The following is a 20,700-nucleotide window of genomic DNA, read 5'->3' as shown; positions in this document are numbered from 1 at the left end:
TTTTTGCATGTTTATGTAACTCGGGTTTTAAGCACAATTTTATTACGCGACATTAATAAAAATCTTCTAAAGCAATTATTAATTAATATTATTATGTTAGTTAAAACGTGTCAAAACTGGCATTATATATATCATTCGCACGTATTCAACAAATATCTACTATATTCTATTATATTTACACACAAAATTAATAGTTAATTGTATATAAAACACATATCAGTGTGCCAAGTATATAAAACACATATATCATGCAGTGTGCCAGGTGATTGTATAACGAAATACATGGATAGACAACATAAAAAGAATTAAATTTTGTTTCATTTTCATCGTCATCATTTAAAAAAAGTGGGTAAATTAAGAAAGTTAATTGAAGGATGGAGTAATGCCGTGCATCGAAATATCAGATGAGATATGAATGAATGCATAATGAGAGAAACTGAAATTTATACTCTTGCTTTGTTCCTGAACAATTAACGTGATATTCACATGTAAATAGCAAATACACATATTTGTCATGGTAGGAAGTGCTGCATACTAGAAAGATAAAAAGGCAATAATTACGTTGATGCATAACGTTTCTTGATTTTACATAAAATTTTTTAAACGTAAAGCCAAAAATAAAACTTCAAATCCTCTGCATGGCAATGGCAGGAATCAAACCAGTAAAGTAGCGTAGCACCTGACGATTTTGTCCCGCTATGTAAATTTTTAGTTATTATAATCATTCATTTCTTTAGTAGTCTATTGTTTTCACAGCCAATGAATACCAAAATAAAAGCATATAGTTGGACAAATCGTCGGGCTGGCCACCACGCTACTAAATCAGTAGCCCTAGGATTTACGAGCAGCATTAGAATAAGCATGAAAACGGATTGTCAAGCAAGCAAGCAAGCAATTTATCCAATGTTGAGGTCATATAATAATCACAATATAATAACGATATCAACAACGGTTTGTGGGAGGTTTACTGTTGTCATTGATAGGAAACCACAAAGCAGCAGGTTTGATCTTAGTTTATACCGCAAGATTTTAATATTTTTGCCAGAATTGCGAGCACAAATTGTTCGTGCAGCACAATTCATTTCAGCTGCAATGGGAAAAAATATCAGGTGCAGGTGTTAACATGTTTTATTGAAATCAAGTACACAGGGGAAAATCACTAATTTAAAACACTAGTTTTTTTTTATGAAAAGGAGAAGAAATTTATGACTTTTCTTGATTATGAGGGTAAGGTTTTAATAATATATTCCTAGTTACCATTAATTTATTTTTCAGTTTATGAGATGTCTTGAGCATTAGACCTCCCAACACAATTGCACTCATTTTATTTCCTCATAAACTTGTTGCAGATATATCACACATGCAGTGAAAACTCTCTTAAAATACTGTGCCTACGCAGGAAAATAGCAGTTATTTAACATTCTATCCAATCAGCAGTCAAGCTTGTGGTTACGCACCTATAGCAACACAAACAGGTTGAATATTATACTCAACTCTTCGTACAGTTCTAAACAAAATAAAAATATTGTGACGACCACATTTATATAGCAACGACTATAGACAATATTTTCTTCTGTACAGCAACAGAATGAAATAAGACTTTTTCAGTACAGTTCAGGTGGAAAAGCAGAACATTAGGTTAGTATACGCGTAACTCGTAGATTAAACAAAACTCGTTTACCGCTTTTCCTGCTGTTCAGTAGAGTAGTATATTGATTAAAGTGATATAAAGCTTGGCGATTATGATTTTTGTACGTCTGAATCACAATGTTTTCCAAAATTCATATTTTTCACGCTCTTAAATTTAGCATATTGTTTTGATAGATTGGATTTTAGTAATTTAAATTTTTTTAGCGTGTTAACAATGTTGTATAAAGTTATTTATGGCAAATAAATTTCTATTTAACGTATAAATAATAAACTCCAACAAAATTCTGTTCCACTAAAACAAGTTTATTCTAATACACCAACAAAATGATTGCATGGGAATATTAAACATGAAAAACATTCACTTTTCGTAATTTCATATTTGTGGTGTTGCAGAGCCAGAGGAGGAAATTATGGACGTGACAAGACAAGACGAAGCAGGATTATTTCCAAGACTACAACAAAGAACACAATATTCATTCACCGTACAATGGACGTACATACGAGATGAAGAATGGATGCCAGTTGATCATTTCTTAATTGAATACAACAGTTCAAAAGAACCAGAGGTATCAGTCGTTATCTAGATTTATAAAACAACGCGAGAGTTGCTTTATTCAGACCACAGAAACGATCCCGTCAGACGTTCAATCGTAATTACACTTTTACAGACTCATAAGTTAGAGATTCTTAACAGTTCAGTGGATGATATTTTAAACAGAATCACTTAGTCTCAACTAAGATAAAAGTGTCTCCTATCACAACTATGCAGTCATATAACCCTAACTTTTAAGAGAAACAAAATACTTGCGAATACCATTTTCTTCAATTATTTAAAAAATTATTCAATTGATATCAACGATTTTAATATAGTTGCTTAACCTAACAATTATTAAATGTTTTCTTTTACTATAGTATAAGCATATTGAACTACGACGAGACGAGAGAGTGCGCACAATAAATGATTGCAGATCAGGAACGAAGTATTCTGTTACTATCACATCAATTGATATTAATGGAAAAGCAATCATCAGAGCGAAGCCTCTTATTGTTGAAACCTCTGCGCCGATCAAACGACCCATATTAAAACTATTGTAAGATTCATTACGTTTTATTTTAGAAATAAAATAGTAAAAGAATCTTTTTGAAAATGATATAATTGACGATAATATCCACTACAACCATTTTCTAAAACGTTTCTGTAATTAAACCAGACACAATGAACCTGGTGCCATAACAATTGGTTGGAACGTACCTCAAGAGTTTGGTGATGGAAAAATTAAAGAATACGAGCTTCAGGTATTAATTACTATAAACTATACGAACCTTTTTGACAGCGCTGCAGGTCGATGCATGGAGTATTATGATTTAAATGGACTTGATTTTTTTAAGGTGAATGGCCAAGATTATGCAAAAGTCATTTCCACACAGAACGAAGTGACGTACACAGACTGCAGACCACTCAGAACTTACACATTCAGGTTACAAGTAAGTAACAAATTATCAATGCAACTCTCCTTTTTATTAAAATACTTGAGAATGCATGTATCAGTGGGATAAACAAATTACACCACCCTTTTACAATGCCGATGGTGTGAAATGTACTGATGAACTGATTATGTCAGAACATCTCACAATTCCTTAACATGATAATCTATAGTCACTGAATAAAAAAATTAAAGGAAAATGATGGCCGGAGACACAAATTTCAGATCCGCTTTCGTCGTCATTTCTATCATGCATACTTCACTAAACTGATCTATACAGAGTTAATATTGGATAAAGTCAACCTTGTACCCACATGAAGTGTTTTCCTAGTCAAATTCTTTAACTTTAGGACAAGATGGATTCTTTTAACCCTTACTTTTTAGGCAATTTCCAGACTAGCAGATTGCAACAGTGACTTCTCCCATGTTCTTGATGTCACATGTCCTGGAGCTCTACCAATCACATTGGAGCGTGCTCATTGCCGCAATGTTAATAAAGTCAAGGTTGCCTGGAACAGACCTATATGCCAAGGAGGAGCAAGAGTTAGAGAATATCAGGTAAGGGTCTGGTACGATCAAATAAAAGCTGTAGGGAGGTCATGGTGTTTTTATAGGGAATCAGACTTGCCCTTCAATGATAATAAAATATCACATGTAAGGGTGCAACACCCTATATTGTTTTACGAGTTGGTACATAGAATATTTTAATTAATTAACAATTAGAACAAAGGCAGCCAAAATGATGCATGTTAGGTAATAATATTGTATTCTATAAGTAATAGAAAACATTCAAATTGCAAACAAACTGCAATTCTACTAGTACAGGCAATATATTAACCACAGTTTAAAATATTGTTTTATACATACTTTATTATTCTTTTAGCTTTATTATCTCAAAACAAATGATGCTAATTATCGGCCAAGCAAAGAAGAAATAATGAAAAGTGAAGCAAGCATTTTGCACACATTGTCTCCTGCTTCTGTTGAAGACTCCCTAAAAGTTGAAGCAGATAAATATTATTGGGCATTTCTTGAGGCAGAGATTGTGCCAGATGGCTGTCCTAATATTATAACACCATCAATACAGTTACACACAACAAAGAAGCCATTACCACCTGAAATCAGTGTTGATATTTATGGTCTTAAAGAACGACAGGCTTATGGCAAGGAAATAGATTATCTGGTTGATAAAAGAGATCGGTGAGAATAAGATTTTAATCCTTTGAGAGAATACACGAAAACGACGACCGTAATATCACTAAATGCAAATAAAAGTTCATTGTCATTGACCATACTGTGCACTGTACAGTGCACAAACCTACCTCAATCATATAATCATTAATACGGTCATAAATCGAATCTCATACACTGAGACAAAATTATAGGCAAAATAAATATTTTTGCATCTAATCGTTAATGAAACTTTCTTCGTGAAATAACAAGTTAAATAAGTTCCATTCAAAGTTTCAATTTTTAAATTCTAAATAAGCCGCCATCATGGATCTGTCAAGAGACAGTGAAATTTTCCTGGGTACGAGAAATTATGGTACGCTGGTATCAGTGACTGGGTGACTGGGGGTGACTGGTTCACGCTGGTATCAGTGACTGGGGGTGACTGGTTCACGCTGGTATCAGTGACCGGGGGTGTCTGGTTCACGCTGGTATCAGTGACTGGGGGTGACTGGTTCACGCTGGTATCAGTGACTGGGGGTGACTGGTTCACGCTGGTATCAGTGACTGGGGGTGACTGGTTCACGCTGGTATCAGTGACTGGGGGTGACTGCTATACGCTGGTATCAGTGACCGGGGGTGTCTGGGGGTGACTGATATACGCTGGTATCAGTGACCGGGGGTGACTGGTTCACGCTGGTATCAGTGACTGGGGGTGACTGGTTCACGCTGGTGTCAGTGACTGGGGGTGACTGGGGGTGACTGCTATACGCTGGTATATTACTTTGTACTACATTCTTTCTTTGCATTTTTACAGGCTTAAAACCAACATAAACGCAGTTCATAACAGCGTCTTAGCAAGAGGAGAAAAAGTTCGAGACGAAGAGGTTTGTTTATTTATTCCATGTCAAATTGTCAATTATATTCGATATATATATATATTATTTTATTATGATTGAATATATTATATTTATTTCTTTTTTTTTTTTTGAATGAGATTTATTTATTCAAGAAAATATTTCTAGATTCAGCGCAAACGCGTCCTTCTTCATCGAGTAGAGAAAAGACTAAGAGAAGTCTTGAATACTATTAACGAATACACAGGTAATAAAACGACTAAACCCTCAAGGCTAAGAGTTGAAGAATGCAGGGAAAGATAAATATCATAAAATCGACTTTAATAAAGAGGTATTTCAGTAATTTCACTAAACATTTACCTTGTCCAACCTTCAGGAACACTTCCAGTTGTCCTCAAAATAACGTCTCCATGTTTCGACGACTTCTCTGAGCCTGTTGGGTACCGAGTATTTGTCAATGACGAAATATATGTAGAACATTTACCATTGGATACAAAGAAATTCTGTATGCAGGTATGAACAATTGGTCTGGCTTCAAACCTTCAACAACATGTTTATCACAGGTGTTTATTACTCCACAGCTCGGAGTGGACCAACCATACTACAATATATCTGTAGTCACATTATCCAGCCACGCTGTTGGTCATAGTTTACCATCACAAACACTTCAACTGTCTGCCATGGAGTTTCGACCAGTAAGATTCTTTTGCTACTTTAGCAGTCATGATAAACATGCAAGGTATGTATCAAATGTATCATTGAAACGCGCATATACTGCCTCAGATGGATACTTGCTACTTGCTAGCATACAAAAAGTGCGCGCGCTTTCACGAGAGCACAACGTATATTAAACAACGTACAACAACATTCCTACCACAGCTCGGGATCATCAAACTATTAGTAAAGTGAGCAGTTTAATAAAGCAGAGTGTGTCTTCATTTTATACAGAGTATGCATTGTTTAGCCTCACAATCCAATAACTGATTTATAACGACAAATACAGCCAGTATAATTCCGTAAAAAAATCTCAATTTCAGTTGGCCTGATAAAGGTGGATGTTGTTTAGAAGATACACTAGAATATGAACGTCAGTACACTGATAAACCCTACCCACAGCGTTCGTTTATCAATGAGCGTATTCACGCTCAATCATTTCATGTCATGGGAGTGTTCGATGGTGTTTGGGGGCCACTTGGAAAACATTATGGAGACAATAAACCTACTGCATTGTTATTTTGGACGAAATGGTAAGTTATCTTGTTTGTGATTCGTCGTGTTTGAACGCAAGAAATAATTAGATAAAGACTCGAACAACGGACCCAGTTCATTCTCGTTCTTACGAGAGTCTCAAATTAATTATTTCAGGTGTGCTTCGTCAAAAAGAGTAATGGAATATTACAACTCATTCGCGAAAGAGCAGGCAGATAAGGTTAACAAAACATAACATAGAAGTAGAATCCCTCTTCCCATACTCCCAAGATATATCCCCGGGAGGGGGGGGGGGAGCTTTAAACAAAATACGCAAATATTCTTGCATGACGTCTGATTCGTCCGGTGACTCCGGTCATATTCAGATGGTTTTAAAAAAGATCTGTAATTTTACTTGTAAACCCCAACACACCAAACTAACACAGACTCGGCAATTATATTCATGCAGACTAATCAACTACATTTATCCACTATATTCCAGTATCAACTGCTGAGTTGTTGTGTATTCAGCCAGGAGCCAATCACAAACCATCAAACTAAAGTAATGGAAGTAATGACTGATCATAACTGGACCAATAACGAGGGAGTTAAGCATTTCTGCGCATGTCATCCAGGACCTAACTCAAAACTACGTAAACGTGACGTAGAGAACTCGTCATTTGCTAAATCATATCGATTGCTTGGTGTACCAACGTTAGTTCTTATTGACAACGACGGTAAGACACTAAAGTAACGTTAGTAAACTGCAGAGTTGATTATTACAACGTACCAAATTATGTCTGGATTGTATCTTATAGGTTACATTGCTTGGCAAGGGAGAGTATTTGCTGATAACGCAGAAACGTTTTCCGAATATCTTCAACATACTTTCTCCGTGATCACGAAAGAAGACTGTCCCATAAAGCATTGCGATCACTGTGATAGCGAAGTGTACGGAATGTTATACAGCGAGAAAAAGAAAGACGTTTTTACCTCAAAAGATTTGACTAAAGAACACTTTAACACCATGATGGCGAAACAGAAAGTGGATGAAAGTAAAGATGAGTCGTACAGGAAACGTTCTGGAAGGACTGGAGACTACAGCGGTGGTGACCCTGAATACTACACTGACACAACTCGTTCAATTGGATCCTCCAAAAGTTTCTCGGTACGATTTTCTGAAGACTGTTCCATAGCTTCGCCTGACATGTCGACAACAGCCAGTCGTTCTGGCACGTCTCTTGAAAGTTTCGTGAATGAAAGCCCGCAAATACCAAAAACTGGGTTAATGGCATCAAACATGAGCAGATCAAGTCAGGCAAACAGCTCATACAGCAACACAACTGCTTCAGGCATAAGCAGTAGGCAACAAAACTCTGTGATGTCTAAAAGAAGTAATACAACCTTTGTGTCAGCTTCACGAAACAGCAGCGAGGGTGGAAGAATCACACGATCGAAGAGCGTAGGGTTTGATAGTAAATCAAGTCAGTCCACTCTTACATCAGATAACTCTCAGAAAAGAAGAACTCCAGAAAGAAGAGCTGCATCTGCTTTACCAAATATCGGTCGACAGAGGGAGAGAGTAAACTTACCACAACGACCTAAGACTTCTTCTTCAATGTACAGGTAAACTTTCACAGAGACCAACGCTAACCATTTATGGAGACCAACCATTTATAGAAACCAACCATTCATGATATTTTTTTTTCATTTACGAACGGCAAATATCGTGTGGGATCATTCCCAAACCTACGGGTATTTTGTATTTAAAAAGGAACTTTTTCTCTTCTAGGTCTAAGGCTTATGACTGGGTTCAAAGTCGTTATTCGCGGGATAATTACGTCCCTTATAATCCATACAAAGGAAAAAGTTACGCCAAAAACGGCGCCGTGATGACGTATTACAGCAAGAGCGGATATATACCAGTCAAGCCGTTCCCAAAAGACACGAGCAAAAACAAAGTTTCCTGGAAATCAGGCAAGGAAATACCAAAACAGAAAGTTCCCTCGCATCGTGAAATCAAGTACATGAGAAGTGGTGATAAGCATTAAGAAATCAATGATGCTAATAATATATACACTGTGCAATTAAAACTAAAAATTCACGTCAAGAAGTTTTGAATTATAATACATTATAATAAATTTATCTAAAGTTTATTCACATATATAGTTTCCTAAAAGCATAAAAATTGTCAGACAACACAATGCTGTGTTTCTAAATGGGAATTAAATATTAATGTAACCAATGCACTCTGGGTCACAGTTGAATATTGAACAAAATTAAAAAAATTCTCATGCCTGGTACAATCCAACAGAACATTATTTCTTTTGGGTGGTGGTTGTATAAAGAAGTATCATTGCTATTACTTGGATTCCTGTGTACCCCAAGTAGTACAAGGTTAATGCAACTAACCTAACAGACTTGCTCTTTCACAATTTGATCAGTAAAAAGCAAGTCTTATGTATTATGCAAACCTATTTCATGCCAAGTTTTATTCTCTATTTGATGGGCCACCGGTTGGGAACCCAATGGGCCTGCTGATAACTCTTTGGCCTTCAAATGCATGATGATCCCTGTGGACTGAGAAAAAATAGAAGAGAAGATGGTGTAGGGAATGTTAACTTGTTACGTTTCATAACTTATTTGAAATTGTGTATAATGTACTTACATTTATAAAAAGCATCTTCTACATTTAGTTGTGGCAAAATCTCGGAAATCTTTTTCAGAACCTGTGTGTAAATTGACAATGAAACAACAGTTTAAATTTATGCTATATTGCATAAAACAACATTTATTGCTGACCTTTGATTCACTTGCTAGATTAGCTTTTGCATTCCAGATTTGTAGGATGTCATCTCTATCTCTTATACTAACACTCAGACCAACAATTTCATCACCTAAATTCAGATACATCTCAATATAATATATATAATTATATGTAATTATGTAAAGTATATCTTGCATACATTCCAATTTACCCAACCCTAGTGCAAACATGTTCTACTTACACAAAGCACCTATTTATATTGACAGAAAACTACATGCATGACAGTACTTTTACCTAAGACTATGCTCTCATTGATAGCAGAGTAAAACTACTGCATACTAAAGTGTCATATTGGACTTGCGTAATATTGCAAAAGACCCTGTTACACCCATTGATATAGAATGCCATCTAAGTTCCTTTTGAGACCAATTATTATGGCAACTGAACTACAGGAATTACATGCTTCCAATACATTATGATTATACATACCATCAGCTAGTACTTCATTCAAACTTTTCTCCCCAATAATGGCCAGAAGAAGTTCCTTCCATGCTTGATTCTAATGAATGTGGTTAGATAATTTTGGTAAATCAGTTTAATTATTAAAAACAGTTTGTTTACCAGGTATAGTTAATACAGTGGTTCTCTCACCGTATAGTTTTTTGGACATCTCATTTTCCAATAACCACCAGAAATATTTTCAGAGTCTTCCCATACAGGTCGTCTCTCTCCTCTCATCATGTGATAACTGGTCCGAAATCCTAGTTTTGATGCTTGGGGAATGTTGTTGAAGACACTCCAAAAGCTCTAAACCAAAAAATATATACTACAGTAGAATGAAGATAGTAATACATTATAACTGTATATTCACTATATTGTACATAAATGGGTACTTATCAAAATTATAACATACTGTTGGAGGCATAATTTGCATAGGAACTAATGCACCACCCCTCCCTCCGTGATTACAGAAATGGTCAAACATATTAACCCGAAGCTTTAATTGCATTTTTGTATCAAATTTCAATTCTATACCGTAAACAAAAAACCTTGGTAGTAACAGTGTATATCTTTCTCAAATTTGCTGCGTATTCCGCTGCTGTCGCCCCTCGAACATATCTAGGAGAGAAAATATTAGAATTACTACAGCAAAAAATATAATAAAACGATATGCAATACAGCTAAAATCAAAAACCTATCAAGCCACAATGTCCATGCTGTGTTTAAAGGTAGACCACTCTTCTCCACAGAGGAAATTTGTTCCAAAAATTTCCTAGTTAGCTTTGGGGAGTTAAAAGCTTCTGTTAGGATAGTTCTTGATGGAGAAGATGACAAGGGAACAGGCGAAATATCGGGAAAATCTAGAGAGCCAGGTGGCATCGCCATATTTCGATGAACGAAGGACGAATACAAGGCAATAACAAGTGTCAAGTGACATTTCAGGGAGGGGTGGCTACAAATAGAAAATCTTCCTTTGACAAGTCGCCATGATTCCTAATAAATTATTGTATTGAATCTTTTTATTTTCAAATACATTCTGACTTTCAGCTTTATATCATCGAAAACAATATAAAAATGCTTGTAGTTTGTTAACGATGAACTCAAGCGGATCAACGCTTATGAATGCGACAAAATCGACTACTTTCGCTAACACAACGATGGAGATGAGTGGAGACTCGACTGTGAAATGCGACCTTACCGACACCTTTGGCTTTTTCATTCAAGGATTGTTAGCTGTAGTTGCTTTCAGTACTCTTATTTGTAAGTTTTAATATTTAGCATGTTTTCTTGTTTCACCGAAATATATGCTATACCTTTATCAAAGCATGTGTATATGTGCCAGTGTCATGTAGTCACGACAGTCAGACAATCATGGTGGGCATTAGAAAGTTTTGGTTAATTTTCATGATTCATATATTAGGAAGTTCACTCTTTAATATTCTGTTGCCTATTATGTTTATAAACAGTAAATATTAATAACGATCAGAAGCGTTTTTATGACAGCAGTTTCCAATGTGAGTGTGACTTTGATTTTCCTTTCTTTGCTGTCGTTTGCACATTCAATGAACAGTCAAAGGATAAAAACATTTCATAATTATTGTAAGTTTGTCACATAATGATATTTTGTTTCTTCACAGTAAAAAGATTCAGAGAACCAAAAGGTCTCAGAAGACCACTTCAAATCTGGTAAAAAATATGTGAAAATTTCACCTCAAGTAGAAACATCAAGATGTTTTCTTGCATAGACATGTCTTTCCAACATGTTCAAAGATTTGCTAAACCTTTTCTTGTAACCATATATCTATTTACATTATACTTATTCATACCCCATAGGTTTTATGACACCTCAAAGCAAGCTATTGGAGCCCTTTTGATCCATTTTGCAAATGTCTACTTATCAACATTATTTAAAGGCGACCCATGTACCTGGTACGTGACAATTCTGTCAAGCACAACTGCATTAGGCTATCTTGTTTTCAAGTACTGAAACTATTTTCTTTTTCTGGTTTTAGGTATTTTATCAATTATCTTTTAGATTCAACTCTTGGCTTGTGTTTAATATACATATTTCTTCAAATATCTCAACTAATTGTACATTGTTATAAATGGAATACACTTCTACTGGGGGAATATGGTGAGAAATATTTTTAATTTAATATTTTTCATGTATTGACTGGCAATGAGTATGTCTTGAAATTGCATTTCTTTTTTAGGAAATCCACCTCAATGTGATGCATGGGTTGGCCAATGTGGTCTCTACATTCTAGTTATGGTGCTTGAAAAAATTGCAATAGCATTGTTAGTCATGCTGGACTTTTGGCACGATGTTCGTCAGTTTATTTTAAAACCAGTTCGAAAATATCCAAAAATTGAAGTGGCTTTAGTTATGTTGATTATTCCTTTTATAATAAATGTAAGTTTAAAAGTATGGAAATACTTTATTTATCAATTAGTATAACTAGCTTAAAACCCCACCTTGTTTTTCTAGGCCATCATGTTCTGGGTTGTTGACAACTTCTTAATGCGTAAAGCAAAGAAATCTCGAGAAGCAAATGAAAATGGCCGAGTACAGTTTTCCAGAGTGAACACATCAAATACTGAAGAAGTTGAAGTTCTTCTGGATAACTCTGTAGATCATTCAGACAGTGAGCATTTAGTTCACAGAGATCGTGACATATAAATTGGCTTTAGGTCTTCTCAATGTACATACATGGGCGTAGTTTGATAAATGTTTTATAACTGGAGTTTTTTATATGATCGCCTCTGAGGAACTACAATGTGTTGTGCATGTAGTAAGGTTTTACAATTAGGCATGAAAATTCAGGCAGAGATTTTATCCTACTGAATACTTACTTAGACAGGTTCTGAATAGTACAGGGCAGAACAATAAATTATACAGTAACAGTTCAACAGACATTTTTTATGGTTCCCAAGCCACATGTTAATACCGAAGGAAGAACAATGTTGTGTTCAGTTGATTAAAAGATTTGCAATTGTCTGCAATGATTAAAAGCATTGTAAAACAGTAATTTGTGGTGCTGTATTTTTTGTTATTTCTTGTGTGTTTGGTGCAATCTCTCTGTTTCTTCTTTTAACTCTTGAAACCTCTCCTGTATTCTGTCAGTTATTCTCTTGCGAGCTCCAATCTGAAAAAGATGACAGAAACATTTTCAATTGCTCCCCATAAACAACAAATTATTAGCTCATCTTGCTTACCGCTGTTTCCTTCAGATCTCTGTACTCATTGATGATATCATTAAAAAACATGGGTTTTCCAATATTGATGGTGACATGCTGTCAGTTAGAATGACATGTTGCATTAAACTGGTAATTAAAGAACTAACCAAGCAAGATGCAATGGTTTACCTTTCCAACTCTGGGTATATAAGGTTTTCTGTTTGGTAATACATCATCAAGTCCTATTTACAGAAACTGAAATGCATGAACTGCAGTTGTAATTATTACTATAAAGAAAGAAAACATTTACCTAGCTGCCAGAAAGGAATGACAATTGGAACTTTAGATGATTCTGCAATTAGTCTGCCAACACCTAAGATTTATGATATAAGCTATTACAAGGCTTACGGTCTGGTTAAAAAAATAAAAGCTTGCAGCTGACATAGCTGCTTAAAGACCTTAAACAATAGACACTTCCTGAATTTGCTTGAGTGAACACAAAACAATAGCTTGGAAACAAGGTGGGTAATGTAAATCTATTGTTAATGGGCTGGTTTTCATCACCTGATAACAAATTTGGGAATTGTCTATTCACAAATGTATATACTAGTAAAATTTGACATTAATGAAACAGGTCTTTAAGATGACTAACCCCATTTTAAACGACAATTGTCTCCTGTTGCATTCACATATCCTGAAATTATAGATGTTAATCACTTAATGACCACTTAGATTTTGTAAATATATCAAATAAGCATGACCTTTAAACAAGACATAGGCAAAGTACCTTCTGGAAAAATATGAACCCACTGACCATCATCAAGACGATCAAGTGCAAAATTCATTCCTTTTTGGTAAATACCATTGCCTGAAAATATATAGCAAGATGTATATAACTGCATGCGAGCAAACAAGACAATGTTTGCAAAAAAGGAACAAAAAAGCTCTATACCTCTTATTACTGGAATTACCTGAAAAAATAAAATAATGGACTGACCTCACTGATATATGTAATTATGATTATATTTTATGGCATATGGAGAATTACCATAAAAAGTATCACTTACCTTTCCTTTGCTAAAGTATTGGCTCAATAACCAGGTATAAAAACACATTTCATCAGCTCCAATAGCCCTAGTGTTGCAACAAAATAAATTAAATAGTCATTGTTAAACCACACTGATAGTCATAATAACAGCTGAAATTACTAAAGATACTCTTCTGTCATCTCGTACCATCTTATCAATTGAGCATTCATGACATGCCTCCATTTCAACATTCCTATTGAGATAATTAAAGTAACTTAATCCACTATACCTTGATTAGAAATCTAATTCAACTTTAGCAGATAAAATGATTTGTACAATCAAAGCAAATGCTTACCCCAAACCAAGGGTTCGTCAAAGCAGGAAATATGATTGGTTACAGTGAGCAAAGGTGTATCTTTGCCACGAGAAAATGTGTTTTCAAGAATATTTAGATTATATACATGTTTCCTGTTCAGCCAACCTAGGAAATTAAAGAGGAAAGACTTGAAATATTGTATTATAATTGTCATTTCATTTTCATATGGCCACTTTTATTTCAAAGTAGCAAAGGAAAATTTTGAATCCTCTAAAGAATCATATTGAACCAACTATTGAGTTAACTATTATGCAGAAGGATAACAGTTGAAATTTGATCTGTATATGTATTATGTAGTCGAATATGCAATATGGTGGTTTTTCCAGTTTTAGCCACTGCAACTGTTGTATCTGCAGACCAAACATTTCATCATTTTTCTACTGGGTTCCTCCAGACCACCCTGGATGCTCTGTCAAACCCAGTGGTGAAACCAGACTTGCCTTCAGTCACTTTGGTCAGTTAATTTGGTGTTATGCAAGCAAATAATGGGCATGGCAGCTATACATATCACTAATATATGAGCTCAGGTTAGGAATTGTGGAAGAGTCAGCATTCTAACATTGCTTTGTAGTCCCAGCATAAGTTTTCAATTTCTGTTCACTTGTGATATTCGAAGAATTTGCAAGAAACTATATTGGCATGGTCTCCTTATACCTTATTAAAACTGTTAAACATTCTTTCATCAGTTTCATGGCTTCATGAAGTGAAATAATCCACTTGTTTACACTATGATTAGGAGGATAAAAAAGAGAATCATTTCCGAACCTTTCATACTCACCTAGCCATATTTTACTAAAAGCAGCAGTTCCTCCAATAATAATTGCGCTGCTAAGACGCCATAATCTTCCATTTAAAGTCTTTGGAAACGGCCATTTTAATGCAGTAGATGGAAGTTCTTCCATTCCAGTGAATAAAGCAACATTCCTTAATTGTTGCTCATTCTCTGCCAGGAGAAGAAGTTAATTTGGGCTTGTTTTCTTCAATTATTTAATTACAACTCATAATTAATTTATCATAAATGAACGCGCGCCATCTTGGAAAGGAAAGGACAGTACACTTTGTCCTACATGAAGTTTTGCACAAGTGTTTATACTGATCTCAATAACTGATTTTCACAGATGTTTTCACTTTCGATTTAAATTTCTGAGATACTTCTTTTCATTTGATTTCCACGAAACATTGTTTTACTTTCACAAGGATAAATAAATGGCTGAGGCAAGCTGCAATTCTGAAGGCTTCTTCCACGTTACACCCAAGACAGACTGTCCCCACGTCCAGGTATTTAGTTACATATAATTTACAGGGAATTTACAGTGTATAATTTATAGATGAAAGTACAACTTTTATATAAAAGAAATTGACTTGACGTATTTAGCGAATAGCCACATCTATATTGACGATGCCACGCAGAAAGCAAAATTCGTATTGGTAAACATACAGTAATACAAGCATAGTCGGATTGCTCCTCAGCTCAGTGAGCTCACCTCGTCCACTCGTGCAGAGTTAAAATTCTAAAAAAGCTGTACATACCATCTATAAAACCCATCGCGCCCGAATATTCTTTGGTACGCATCGAATTTTGCATGGCAACTCAAGGCGTCTCAAAATAAACGGTGAAATGTGTACTGTATATTCATTTATTGTACTGTCTTTTCAAAGTTCCACTGAAGGTAGATGGCAACTTATTGCATTCAATTTTGATGGGAAATCATTAATTTTTACGTTTTTTGTCATACAAGCAGATAGCATTAAGATGGTCCTTGCATATTTTTTGTATACATATATATGTGTCGGCAATGGTAGAAACAGTGTCTCCCCCCCCTGATCAGCCTTTTTGAGATGAGTTTATAAATCAATGCGGAGTAATGCGGAGTTCTCTCACTACTATATATATCAGTAATCAAGTTTCAATGTAGCTTAGATGGCTTCCAAGGAAGGGGGGGGGAATGCTACAAGTATCTTAAGTCAAAATGCATATATCTAAACATGACAGGTGCAACTTCATTCTGTTCATTTGGATAATTTCAGGTGAAATTCCAGGTGAAATTTCAGGTGAAATCTCTGTCAGTTAAATGACAATGAAAAATTGCATACTAGAAATTCTGTATAATAACAAGTTATTGAGAAAACTCTGAAATAGTAGGGTGTTATGGTTGCATGCTTGTTCCAACACATTGTTTCACTTTTAGCATTTTCTATCGTAATTTTATTCTGGTAAACACAGGTTGTGAAACAAACAGACAGTTTAAACATAGACATGAAAGCACCCTGCGTAACATGTGAAAATGTTGGTGAGAACTGGCTTTGTCTTGTGTGTTCTGAGGTTTACTGCAGTCGTTATGTTAAAGCACACATGGTGAGGCATGGTGAGGATTCTGGTCATGCAGTTACCTTGAGTTTTTCTGACTTGAGTGTTTGGTGTTACACTTGTGACTCTTGTGAGTATCTATGATTTATTTTTAGTAACCTATGTACACCCCAATGCTCTATCTGGAAGTAGTAAAATATATAAGTTCATTAAGTTGAGATTTAGAACATAGCAATTAGAAAAAAATTAACTGATGTTAATGAACCTATAAACATGCAAATCTTGCTCCTGGTACAACACATGTCATTATGAAAGTTTTCAATTTATGTGATATCAATATCTGACTCCTTTTACCCCTTTCCCCAAACTGACTTTCCAAAAATGACATGGTACAAGAATGATTTGTCCCCCATCACTCAGGCTAGCTTTCAGCAAGGTTAGTCTTATCATAGACAATCCAGAAGACAAATCCTCCTGGATTGTCTATGGTCTTATGAACTTAATATATTAACATTTTTTCTTCCTTTTGTTCAGATATTTCATCACCTCTGTTAAAAGGAGTTTTGAAGGCAGCTGAGTTGGCCAAATTCGACAACTGAGAATATACAATGCATTTAACTTAATTTTTATTTAAGGAAAAAAATAGAATTTTATTTGTTTTGTTGAGACCTAACTTATTTATAGTTTATTCTCTTTGTCACTCTGACTTATAAATTTAAATATATTTTACAAGTATTGTAGTCATTAATCAATATAAAATGGTAAAATACGTTACCTAATTATTGGTGTATATGTCAACCACTCAAGGCTGTCAAATATACAATGTCAAGTGTGTAATAGTCAAATAAAATGAGGCAAAAAAGTTCCTGAACATTGTAAAATTTTGTATTCTTGAACTTGGGGTATAACGTATAACGCCTATCTACAAAACTCTCGGTACAGCTGCATGGTATACGTGCAACTTCATGATAAACCAGTCAAAAACGCACCTCTAGTTTTCAGGGTTTCTACTGTCAAAGCGGATTTTAAGCCAGTATAAACACCCGGGGCCGGGGCCTTTGAGATTGTACACATGAGCTGGGTTATACAGAGATTTAACGAAGTGTAAAATGATTTTGAGGTATTAAAATAAGTGTTTTTGAAAGCAAACAAACACATGCTATTGTTAGGGTGACTACGTGACTACCAGGATCATGTTATTTACTCATTTCAATACTTCAAACTCATTTTACTGTCCTTTTTTTTACACCTATCACGTAAACAGCCCCTGAGTCCAGACGGTTTTCATAGACGCGCAAAAACGTACCGTTTGGACATTGCACGAACGCCACCTCGTTATATTTAAATTTAAAAAAATGACCATAAAATGTTGTTTTGTCGAAGTGATTAAGTTTGTTACTTAAATTTCAGTGAAAGAAAAATCCACAAGTTCGAGTCAGACTATAGAAACACATCTTGGTTCATCGTTTAATTACACTTCTCTAATGGATGCGAAAAGTAAAAGTGACATCTCTGAGAAACCATCGTCTGCCATTCAGCCTTCCGCAGGTAAGAAAAATAAAAAACCCGCTTCAGAGGTTGACGAGTCAACGACCCTGTGGTCGTTGTAACGATCCTGTGGTCGTTGTAACGACCCTGTGGTCGTTGTAACGATCCTGTGGTCGTTGTAACGATCCTGTGGTCGTTGTAACGATCCTGTGGTCGTTGTAACGATCCTGTGGTCGTTGTAACGACCCTGTGGTCGTTGTAACGATCCTGTGGTCGTTGTAACGACCTGTGGTCGTTGTAACGATCCTGTGGTCGTTGTAACGATCCTGTGGTCGTTGTAACGACCCTGTGGTCGTTGTAACGATCCTGTGGTCGTTGTAACGATCCTCAGTAATGATAAACCAGGAGACACTGTCTCGCCGATAATGGACACATGTCAACTTCACGATGACGAGAGAGATGTACAATTACAAGAAGCCATTCGTTTGTCTTGTACAGGAAACACTCCGGATGATCAAAGAAAGTCAAAACTCGAAGAAGGGGCCACTGCTTTGACAGAGACTAGTAAAACTAAGGCTGCTGACAGCGTAGTGTTGGTTAACCAAATAAAAGGAGTGTTGTATGGAAACTGTATTGGTGATGCCATTGGTTTATTAACAGAATTCATGGATAAACAGGAGGCTCAGTTGGTTTGTTATTTTCTTTCTATTATATCCAACTAACAACTGTCCAAATTAATGTCAGATATCAGATAATTTATATATCAATGAATGATATTTCAATACGATAATAGCTTTCTTATTGATACACGTTGGTTTGTCCTTGCTGGTCTAGAGCTATGGTGTTGGCGCTGACTTGGAATACAAACAAAAGGTTTTCGATGGCCATCGCTGTCACTGGAAGGAAGGTGACTGGACAGATGACTCCGATCAAATGATCCTTATTCTCAGAACATTAGTTCATAATCATGGAAAAGTGAGTTTATTGTAGGTTCTTTCCAATATCACATCGTAAGCCACCAGACAAGGCCAGAGAACCATTGGACTGAATAAAACCAAATGGTAAATCGAAGCAAAGTTCTCTCTCCATCAGAAGCATGGTTACATTGCGGGATGTTAGTAATGTTATTTTTTTAATAATTTTCTCAAGTTTGATGAAAAAGACTTTGCAAACAAATTGAAATATTGGGTGCGCCACGGATATCCAGAACTTGGAGATACAGGCGGTTGTGGTCTTGGGAGAACAACAGCTTCTGTTCTCAGCCACAGAGATTTCTTGAAAGACCCTCACAGGGTAAAAGAAGTATACCATGTTTGGTGCAATCATACATACAGAGACACCGAGGACCGTAGATTGTTTATACCTGCATTTCTGCACAATAATGTGCTAAACTAGATTAGCTTTTTCTAATATAATGAACACTGTAATCCGAACTAACTCCATTTCTAGGCTGCCAGAGATGTATGGGAAGGTAGTGGTAGATACATTGCTCCCAATGGAGGAGTGATGCGAACCTCAATTCTTGGCACCATGGAGTTTTATGACTTAGACAAAGTTATTGAAAATACAAAAAATGCTTGTATGGTCACTCATGCTGACCCCAGATGTATTGCATCGTGTGTTGCTGTTACCATAGCAATAGCGTTGATGTTGCAACGTAAATTTGAGCTAAATAATGGAGAACAAAATGTAGAGGAAATTATGAAAGTTGCATATTGCTATGCGGAGAAAGAAATTAAGGATCCACAACATGTGAGTTTGTTAATAAGTTGATTAAGTTCACCGCCCAGCCATTAAGCATTTAATTTAGTTTTAGCCAATTACATTTCTTTTTAGAAAAAAGAATTAAAAGAGCACATGTTTGCAGAGTCTCTTGACAAACTCGAGTTAGACTCACAAAGGGCTATTGGTTATACATTCAAATGTATGGGTGCTGGTTTCTGGGCTTTCAGACAGAAAAATTTCAGGGAAGCCATACAAGCGATAACAATGGAGGTTTGCATTATATATTGAGGTGAAATTTACTTTATTTCAGGTCTTGTTAACATTTTAGTCCAATGAACCTGATCTGATTTAGGCTGGTGACGCAGACACAAACTGTGCAGTTGCAGGTGCTTTGCTGGGCTGCAAAGTTGGATTTAAGAAATTACCTGAATCCTGGGTGAATGGTCTTTATAATCGAGAATGGTTGGAAAAGGAAATTAAAAGGTTTTGTGTCTCTAGTTTTACCCATTAGATGTTGAATGCTCACCTAAATTTTCAATGTTTTTCATTATTCTTAGGTACTTCGAAATACTCGCATTGAAATACTAAAGAATTCGTTCGCGCATGCAGCCTCCACGTGCTTGTTCGCACCACATCGATGTATCCATGTTCTATTATTTCTGTTTTCTACTGTACTATTGTATTGAAAAGCGCTTTAATATGCAAAATATCAAAGTGTAGTCGGCTATCTAAACACGTGTCGTGGCGAGTATCAATTAAATAGCAAAGTATATTAGGTAGCAAAGATATTTAGTTTTTAGTTAATTACCTTGAAACATTTTACTTAATTAAGTTCTGTAGCAATGTTAAATAAATAAAATATTTCAAAAATAGCATTTCTATTGACCGTATTGTTAAATATATATGACTCAAACAGAAAAAAGATAAGTGAGTATAAGCTATGGTATAAGGAACCACACTATACAATCTACGGTGGTGTAT

General features: G+C 35.6%; 6 protein-coding genes and 1 long non-coding RNA gene across 9 annotated transcripts; 4 read left to right on the top strand and 3 right to left on the bottom strand.

The window, feature by feature from the left end:
- Positions 1 to 1,319: 1,319 nt before the first annotated feature.
- Positions 1,320 to 4,611, bottom strand: LOC114537624. Its single transcript, XR_003688605.1, has 4 exons — positions 4,457 to 4,611; positions 4,002 to 4,128; positions 3,512 to 3,654; positions 1,320 to 1,507 (listed from the first exon to the last, which is right to left on the bottom strand). It is a non-coding gene; the product is annotated as an uncharacterized LOC114537624 (long non-coding RNA).
- LOC114537612 lies at positions 1,518 to 4,444 on the top strand. 2 transcript variants are annotated; one of them, XM_028558676.1, is made up of 7 exons: positions 1,518 to 1,638; positions 2,050 to 2,216; positions 2,563 to 2,741; positions 2,862 to 2,946; positions 3,040 to 3,135; positions 3,519 to 3,692; positions 4,018 to 4,444. In XM_028558676.1, the coding sequence occupies exons 2-7, from the start codon at positions 2,061 to 2,063 to the stop codon at positions 4,336 to 4,338; spliced, it is 1,011 nt and encodes a 336-aa protein (XP_028414477.1). In that variant the 5' UTR covers positions 1,518 to 1,638; positions 2,050 to 2,060; the 3' UTR covers positions 4,339 to 4,444. The 2 variants fall into 2 exon arrangements, with proteins under 2 accessions (XP_028414477.1, XP_028414476.1); XM_028558675.1 differs by having other exon boundaries at positions 2,044 to 2,216.
- Positions 4,612 to 5,078: 467 nt separating the features above from the next.
- LOC114537608 lies at positions 5,079 to 8,562 on the top strand. Its single transcript, XM_028558671.1, has 9 exons — positions 5,079 to 5,191; positions 5,330 to 5,408; positions 5,538 to 5,674; positions 5,743 to 5,900; positions 6,199 to 6,408; positions 6,527 to 6,590; positions 6,852 to 7,086; positions 7,168 to 7,975; positions 8,142 to 8,562. Exons 3-9 carry the CDS (start codon positions 5,669 to 5,671, stop codon positions 8,398 to 8,400), a joined length of 1,740 nt encoding a protein of 579 aa, XP_028414472.1. The 5' UTR covers positions 5,079 to 5,191; positions 5,330 to 5,408; positions 5,538 to 5,668; the 3' UTR covers positions 8,401 to 8,562.
- A 1-nt stretch (position 8,563) lies between these two features.
- LOC114537623 (eukaryotic translation initiation factor 4E type 3-like) lies at positions 8,564 to 10,531 on the bottom strand. Its single transcript, XM_028558691.1, has 7 exons — positions 10,312 to 10,531; positions 10,168 to 10,235; positions 9,768 to 9,928; positions 9,606 to 9,675; positions 9,152 to 9,246; positions 9,018 to 9,078; positions 8,564 to 8,929 (listed from the first exon to the last, which is right to left on the bottom strand). Exons 3-7 carry the CDS (start codon positions 9,855 to 9,857, stop codon positions 8,841 to 8,843), a joined length of 405 nt encoding a protein of 134 aa, XP_028414492.1. The 5' UTR covers positions 9,858 to 9,928; positions 10,168 to 10,235; positions 10,312 to 10,531; the 3' UTR covers positions 8,564 to 8,840.
- Positions 10,532 to 10,578: 47 nt separating this feature from the next.
- Positions 10,579 to 12,646, top strand: LOC114537614 (store-operated calcium entry regulator STIMATE-like). Its single transcript, XM_028558679.1, has 6 exons — positions 10,579 to 10,877; positions 11,255 to 11,303; positions 11,451 to 11,546; positions 11,630 to 11,751; positions 11,831 to 12,030; positions 12,106 to 12,646. Exons 1-6 carry the CDS (start codon positions 10,712 to 10,714, stop codon positions 12,295 to 12,297), a joined length of 825 nt encoding a protein of 274 aa, XP_028414480.1. The 5' UTR covers positions 10,579 to 10,711; the 3' UTR covers positions 12,298 to 12,646.
- Positions 12,626 to 15,232, bottom strand: LOC114537617 (tafazzin-like). 2 transcript variants are annotated; one of them, XM_028558684.1, is made up of 11 exons: positions 14,977 to 15,232; positions 14,178 to 14,303; positions 14,030 to 14,075; positions 13,862 to 13,928; positions 13,747 to 13,765; positions 13,582 to 13,662; positions 13,447 to 13,488; positions 13,105 to 13,167; positions 12,984 to 13,036; positions 12,834 to 12,911; positions 12,626 to 12,763 (listed from the first exon to the last, which is right to left on the bottom strand). In XM_028558684.1, the coding sequence occupies exons 1-11, from the start codon at positions 15,098 to 15,100 to the stop codon at positions 12,668 to 12,670; spliced, it is 795 nt and encodes a 264-aa protein (XP_028414485.1). In that variant the 5' UTR covers positions 15,101 to 15,232; the 3' UTR covers positions 12,626 to 12,667. The 2 variants fall into 2 exon arrangements, with proteins under 2 accessions (XP_028414485.1, XP_028414486.1); XM_028558685.1 differs by lacking the exon at positions 12,834 to 12,911.
- A 159-nt stretch (positions 15,233 to 15,391) lies between these two features.
- LOC114537611 (ADP-ribose glycohydrolase ARH3-like) lies at positions 15,392 to 20,642 on the top strand. The gene is made up of 9 exons (XM_028558674.1): positions 15,392 to 15,476; positions 17,917 to 18,054; positions 18,493 to 18,683; positions 18,829 to 18,969; positions 19,144 to 19,287; positions 19,444 to 19,746; positions 19,831 to 19,989; positions 20,072 to 20,202; positions 20,277 to 20,642. Exons 2-9 carry the CDS (start codon positions 17,991 to 17,993, stop codon positions 20,305 to 20,307), a joined length of 1,164 nt encoding a protein of 387 aa, XP_028414475.1. The 5' UTR covers positions 15,392 to 15,476; positions 17,917 to 17,990; the 3' UTR covers positions 20,308 to 20,642.
- The last annotated feature ends 58 nt before the right edge of the window (positions 20,643 to 20,700 follow it).

Source organism: Dendronephthya gigantea, unplaced genomic scaffold, assembly GCF_004324835.1.
Source record: "Dendronephthya gigantea isolate DGI-Jeju-01 unplaced genomic scaffold, DenGig_1.0 000160F, whole genome shotgun sequence".
NCBI lineage: Eukaryota > Metazoa > Cnidaria > Anthozoa > Malacalcyonacea > Nephtheidae > Dendronephthya > Dendronephthya gigantea.
Note: the sequence above shows the minus strand (reverse complement) of the source record. Positions and strands in the feature narration are given on the sequence as shown.